Source organism: Taurulus bubalis (genome assembly GCF_910589615.1).
Source record: "Taurulus bubalis genome assembly, chromosome: 7".
NCBI classification, from domain to species: domain Eukaryota; kingdom Metazoa; phylum Chordata; class Actinopteri; order Perciformes; family Cottidae; genus Taurulus; species Taurulus bubalis.
In genome coordinates, this window is record NC_136595.1 from 11,435,590 (window position 1) to 11,443,137 (window position 7,548).

Consider the following 7,548-nt stretch of genomic DNA (forward strand, 5'->3'; position numbering starts at 1 on the left):
CAAGACATAAATATCAGATTTACGAGGTTCTAATACAGCAGCAAGTCTAATGCTGACAGTAATTAAGTAGGTAACAATGAATCATTAACCCAGTTCTGTCAGGTGGACAGTTTTACCAGATTTCCCTCCAGTACAGTACACCAGACTAACAGTGACACCTGGTGGTGAGATGACCATATTGCAGCCACAACATATGGCTAAATGTAATTCTTTGTTAACTTACAAGTTATAATGTAAAGGCGGACTATTGCTTTAAACTAGGCTCCTAAATGCCCTGCGTGCATCTTTACATCAGGATTAAACAGAACACCTTCTGCACTGAGAATAAAATAGCCTTTAATCATGTTTTTGTATACATATAAACGTAAGTATATCATTCATTACATTTTTTACCCACTCTATTTGTCGGATAGGAAAGAGTGCTCCCCAGGTTGCATGAATCACTGGAACATTCATTCACAAGTAGCAGCCCTCTGACATCAAATAAACTTTGTCCTTGGCATCATTTCAACATCTCCGTCCTGTTTTGATTCCAAAAGTCACTGCAGGCACCGAACGCAAACACACGAGAACAAACTTACCTTTACACCAGATCTGTCTTTTAGCTCCTGCGTGGAACCTCTGCCACCATGGACAGATCTATCTGCGCATTATTACTGCTATTATCTCTAATTATTCACACTCTGTGTGTGTACACCGAGGGTTTTGCACTGTCGCCTATTGAACTTGCTCCCATACCCTGTAATGACAGACCAGTGGAGAAGCTGTCCCGTCTGGCCGTCACTTACATCAATGAGGATCGCACCGATGGCTACAAGTTTGCCCTCAACCGCATTGCAAATGTCCACCTGCACGCTCAGGTCAGTACAGAGACAAATGCCCCGTTGGAAAAGCTGCCTGAGGGTGTTGTAATATTCTGTCAGCCAGTGATTTGTTCATGTTTAACAAGGTGGGAGTGGGTTGGAAAGGTTGTTTTCCCTTCTGTTGTGGCTGATATATCAAAACATGCCTGTGAAAAAAGGAAGTCACTCACTGATAGATTTAACCAACCATGGCCAATCTTGATGCCATTTAAGAAGATTTGTGTTTTGTTGTTACAAATGACTGTTCAGTCAAACTTTTAATCAAAAACCTCTCTCTTGTATTGTCACAATGTGGTGCTTCTCACTCTGGGGAAGTGATAATGAATTTAAACTCTCTTTTTCAAGGACTTATTGTGGTCCCCAGACCCTAGTTTGGGAACCGCTGAATTGCATCAAAGACGTGAAAAATGGCAGCAATTACATTAGTGCGCAAACACTAAAGAACGAAAACAACAATAAATATGTGTTCTTTGCACTTCGTGAAGAATGACTCATCAGCACATGTCGCTCATAATAAATGTAACAATAAAATTGATGTACAGAATTGTATGCCATTAAACGAGAAGCCTCCCTCTTTCACGGCTCATGAAAAAAGGCCTTTAGGACTGAAGTGAGTGTAATAAAAGTCCAGGTCATGTCGGTCCAGGACGGCTGGAACAGACTTACACAACAGGCTTCATGAACTTCATGCTGTCAGCTGCTGAAGGCTTTTGCAGCCCGGCTGTGGGATGGATCAGCTTTTAAGAGTCTCGCTTTAACTTCATGACCTGAAAAGGCTGCTATTACACCTGCTCAAATTGTTGAGATATGTTTCCAGTGCTACTGCTAAAATCAATATTGTCCAAAGTATCCTGGGGAATTATACAGAGCACCTCCTAAATGGTTCCTTAAAGATGTAACTGACCAAATGAATGCACTTGATACATTTGAGGCACAGATGAAGTGTGTGTAATGCTTCTATTTAAATATTGGTGCATATAACATACAGTTGGACATTCTGAGCACACAGCGTTGTTTGTACCTCCACTCTCTTATTGCTTGTGTTTGCATTGGGCTTGCCAGGGCCCAGCAGGCAATGTGTATTACCTGGACCTGGATGTCCTAGAAACCAAGTGTCCCATTGGCAGCCCAAAACCATGGAAACGGTGTGACGTCAGACCATTCATGGAAACAGTAGGGCACACACACACACACACACACACACACACACACACACACACACACACACACACACACACACACACACACACACACACACACACAAACACAAACAATATCTCTATCTGCCATATTTGATTCAGATTTTTTACACAGAAATGTTTCAAAAATCTTGTCTGTGGAAATACATTGTTGTTATTATCAGTTAGCAGCGTGGCTCCAGATATGTCCATATCCATATGTTGTACTTTTACTGTCCTTACCAGGACTCTTGCTGACACAATGCCTTCCCTTCACAATGTAAAAAAAAGGCAGTTTAAGACATAGTCACAATGTCTTGAAAACACCTTTATCTTGAATTCATGTTTTAGATTTTGATACAAGCGCATTTCTTTTGATCGTACCTACTATTTTGCTCATTTACAGAAGAGGATTTGTTGCAGCGTAGACCCTTAATCTTAAATTGTAACCCTGAGGCAGGTCTAATTCTAACGTTAAACCGTAACACCAAGGTCTTACCCCACAAACAGTCATTTGAAGAAGGAAGACTAGAAAGCTCCCAAAAACATCCTTACTCCCAAGTTCCATAATTTGGGTTATTGCACAAGAGCACACACACACACACACACACACACACACATTTAAAGTCACTTGGACTTGGACTGTTCTAGGTATGTCATATGTTGCCAAATCTATGTAAAATGACATGTATTGGTATAACTGGAGATACTTTATATTGTATTCTTTTCAGCAAATCTCTGGCATCTGTAACACCACCATGCTCCTCACAACGGAGGGATACTCTTACCTGTACAGCTACGACTGCACTCTTGTCCCAGGTAACATTGAACGTATCAAAAGTTCTACAATACGATATTAAAAGGTGCTTTGATACCAGCAAATTGTTAAAATGGATTATCATTTTTAATGTATGACATATTGTATCGTTTTGTATCTTAACGAATTAGTGTTGCATCTCACTGATCTTGCAGCGGCTGGTGCTGGTTTTAATTTCACTCCAAAGTAATATTTGTGGTAGTAAATTTGCTTAGTGTGCAAGGCTTATCATGAAGATAAGAAAAATCTATGAGTTGACATTTCTCTGTGTAGACATTTTAAGACAACATTAATAATGGCTTACTGGCACAAATGAAAACAGAGCCTTTGTTCACATATTAAAGCCGTGCATTTCCCACAATGAAAAACCTAAATATTCAATTAAATTCAATTTATTTTGTACAGCACAAAATCACAAATAGAAATTTGCCTCGGAGGGCTTTACAATCTGTACACATACGACATCCCGGGACCTCACATCGGATCAGGAAAAACTCCCCCAAAAATAGAAAAAAAAACTTTAAAGATGTATTTCTTATATGACATGAAGGCCTTGAGAACCCACACAGGATTCACATATCTGTGAAGAATCTCAACGTCGTAAGTTGTTTTTACCATTGTGTTATATCAGTATAAACACCTGTATTACTATAGTTGCACGGGTTCCAGAATATGTTTATTGCCAATACAGCTTTTACGTAATACTTCTAATAACTGCTTTCATTCATTGTCCATGCATTTCTGCCCAGCATATTCTGCACACAGTAATTTATTGTTGTAATTCAGTACAAATCGTACTTTATATTCTCTGTGTCTGATCCCTGTAGATCCCCCAGAGAAGCTCCAGCAGACCTGTCCGACCTGCCCCACCCTGCTCGCAGTGGAGAGCCCACAGGCTGCGACTGCTGCTCAGGTCACGCTGGCGACCTATAAGAGACAGTCACCAGTGGGTGCAGGGCTCGGAGTGAAGAAGATCACCAGAGCTGCAACGCAGGTACGACTGGAGACCAGTTATTAACTCTGATTGGACAAACAACGCTGCAGGGGGTGATTTTATTACACAGCAATGCGTTGAATGCTACGTTTATTAGGAAATGACACTCAAGAAAAATCTCTGGGTGTACATGAGCAGATGAAACAGTGCACCTTTGGGCCATAAGTACCTTTACTGCACAAATACCATAATGATACAAGAGTCGGCAAGGTTGCAAAATATTACTAAAGGCACTTTAGGCCTTTTTGGCGAGAAAATGAGAAACTGAATAGTTTGCTTGGGGATGCAAGCTCAGAATATTGCTATTTAATTTCCCTAAGGTAACTGTTTGGTGCTCTAAAACCAAGATGATAGCCTTTACATACAGCCATGGTATCAAGTATCCGCCTTTGTTTATTTGTGCAATTTCCCCCTCTTCTTACCATGTTATTTTATTTGTTTCAGATTGCACCTGTGAAAGCCAGCTTTGTGGAGTACATCGTCCAAGAGTGTCCAGAGGGAGTGACAGAAAGAGGCACCTGCCAGCGGCTGACGCTCGAGTCTGACACAGAGGTACTCAACACCGAGAGGGAAGATAAGACATTAACTAAACACAATATACATACCATATGAGACAAGTATAATGCTAAAATAGTGTTACCCTCTGAGAGTTGCATATAATTCTAATCCTTTTTGGACACATAGAAATGTTTCTTCAAAGAACAACAACATTATCTGAAGGCGGTCCATTAATTAAACAAATGGATTTCTGTATTTAGAATCTGACACTGTTTTGACGCTAATTAATGTTGTTCAAAAAACTTAAATACACATCAATCAGCCAACATATGGCTTACTATTTCTGATGCAGTTCCTGGAAGTATTACTTGATAAAATGACGGATTTATTTATAATTGTACTAAAAGGCTGCAGTTATTGATTCCTTTAGGAACAAGCCTGACAGGACTTCTCCTCCTTTAAAAAAATGTATTATGTTATTATTATATAGATATTTGTTTCTCCCTGCTCTATCCTTTTTCTTCTTCTTCTTTGTGTGACCCAGTATCGTTAAATAAATGAATAAAATGTCTCTTTCAGACTGCAGGTTTTTGTGCAGGATCTGTGCACGGGGACATGGAAGTCAATCCTGATGTCCAGGTGTCCTGTGAGATGTTCAAAGCACAGGTACAGGAAACTGTTGAAAATATTTACAATCAAATCAGAAACATATTCGTAGCATTCACGGTACAACGTGTTTGCCTTGGTGTTGTGGTGCATAACAGTCAGAAGTATGTTTTGGACCAAATCTCGGATATGTATTGGTTGTATGTATTGTAGAATTACGCCAAAGTGGTAACTGTAGTTTCAAAGTTGTGTGACGAAGCTACAACAAATAGGCCTGCATGATCAATATGTCTAAAATGGGGATGAGAACATAAAACAATTCAAACTCTCTCCTTATAAGGTTTCCCGAGCTTTCATGTTCTTTCTTAACAAACACACAAAGTAAATCAAATTATCAGGGATACTTTGACCTAATATGAAATCTGACTCAAAGCCTACCAAATACAATTATTTTCATTCTCTCTGGCAGTGCTTTAAATATACAAGAAAACAGCAGCAGAGGTTTAGCACTCATAGCAGAAACAACATGTACAGCCCAAAAAAGAACAGAGCATTCAAGTGCATTAAACAATGTGAGTCAGTCAAGTGAAAATAATGAAGTGGCAGTCCCTTCACTCTGTGGGACGAGGAACATAATAACCGACTGTATGGGCAAGATTTGATGAATGTGTTATGCGGTTTTGTTTCAGGTTTTTACTAAAGCAACCTTTAAAATGATAATTTAACTTTCTGAATGATTGCCACTGGCCATATAATTATTCAGTCATATCTGGTGTTGTGTCTTCAAATGTATGTTGTGCTTGTGTGTGTTTAAACTGATGTGTGAGATTTAAAATTGGATGTTTCATTTGCTATAATTATGTTGTCTTCTCACTCCCTTTAAGAGCTGTGATGTGTAAACTAATACTGTGTGACTGAGACTCGTTTCGCAGCCAACAAGAGTGAGAATATCAGTTGAGTGTGATCTCGTCTCTTCGTCTACAGAATGTGGACTTCCTCAGGCCGGTGCAGCCTCAGGGTCACGACCTCCCCCAGGACCCTGTGATCCCAACATTCCCGACTCTGATCGACGACCCGGGGAACGATCCTCTGCCTGTTCCTTCTGACCCTACACCACCCCCTACTGTTCAACCAGAGCGTTTTGACCCCACGTCCATTCTTCCAGCGCCCTTTGATCCCCCTGTTGTGGTTAACCCCTGTAACCCTCTCACCTCATCTTCCAGTGAGTCTGCTGAACAGCTAGTAAACCAGCAACGGCAGCCAGCAGGTGCTGATTCTTTTTCTTCATCCTCTGAAGAGATTGGAGGCCCTGTGGCAATGCGACCACCCTTTAACTTCCGCTACCAGAGGCGTTGGAAACGGCAGGCCTTGGTGGAGACTTCCCCCTCTTACAACCCCACCTTCCTGTCTGATTTCCCCAGTGGGCCCTCTCCTTTCCGCTCCTGTCCTGGTCCGGCTCGATACACCACAGTTTAACTCGTGCTGCCAGTGAGGGGTTGGACCGTAAAACTGCTACGCTCCCTGTTGCTGGAGGCTTGTAATAATTTGTGCTAATGAGAGGAATACCATCTCTTTTCATTGGTCCTTAAATTACTTCTCTGCTGCTGCTATAATACTGCTCCCAAAGCAGCCAAGGCTTCAACCATATGTATTTGAAAATGGCTATTTGAATAACTATTTGAATAAATCTTGGTTTTAATCTTCTGTCAACTGCTTAATGAATGTACATACTTAAGATAACAGTCTGGCAATACTTATAAGATATATATTTGGTGATAAAATTACCATAAAACTTAGATTTTGGAGCAGCATTTCTTAGAAGCTGAAATAATAAGTTGATTATTTGATTGAAATAACATTTACTTGTGTCACAAATTGTGACAGTGATGTGTTTAATTGATTCATTTAATTTAGCTGCAGCACTCAAATATGTAGGTGTAATTTATTCTTACAACCCATGTACTCAATTCACATGACATTATGCCATGATCATGAATACATTTAGTACATTTTTCTTTAATCTTGCACTAAAATATTTTACGGGACATAAAAAGTGAACTACTTGTTGTGAAAGAAAGACAAAAATAATAACGATGATAATTAGAGAAGGCAAACATTCCTGTAAGACAAGCAAAGTGTACTGTGAAGGAGCTCAAACATATTTCAAGGACACGAAAAGATACATTCACTGGAAGAAAACAATAGTGTTGTTGTTTAGGTGAATAATAAGAAAACTATCATAAACAGTGATGTCTTTAATCAAGTGTAATTCATGCATGTGACAATTCACTTATGACCTTCATTTGCCGCGAATCTGAGCAAAATTTGTCATTTCTACAGATGTCTTTTGTGGAATGCGATTTTTCACAATCGGATTCTCATCATCATTGTTTTGGCAAATGCTCAAAGTATAACATCGCACACAGAGACAACAGAGGAAAAGTCGGGGTTCATTAGGATTCTTGGCCAAAAGGCCGACGCTTTGTCAGATAGTCTTGAGGCAAAAGAAAAGTGCAAACATCTAATGAAAGTTTGAAAAGCCTGCAGCCACCCAAATAATGCTTTTGTTTACACAGAAACAAGAGCTATTGG

The 7,548-nt window shown here is 39.9% G+C and overlaps 1 protein-coding gene across 1 annotated transcript; it reads left to right on the forward strand.

The window, feature by feature from the left end:
• Positions 1–629: 629 nt before the first annotated feature.
• LOC306739530 (fetuin-B) lies at positions 630–6,432 on the forward strand (the record flags this gene model as incomplete). The annotated part of the gene is made up of 7 exons (XM_079221551.1): positions 630–860; positions 1,926–2,036; positions 2,773–2,860; positions 3,686–3,852; positions 4,297–4,404; positions 4,930–5,016; positions 5,941–6,432. The coding sequence occupies 7 exons, from the start codon at positions 630–632 to the stop codon at positions 6,430–6,432; spliced, it is 1,284 nt and encodes a 427-aa protein (XP_079077677.1).
• Positions 6,433–7,548: the final 1,116 nt, after the last annotated feature.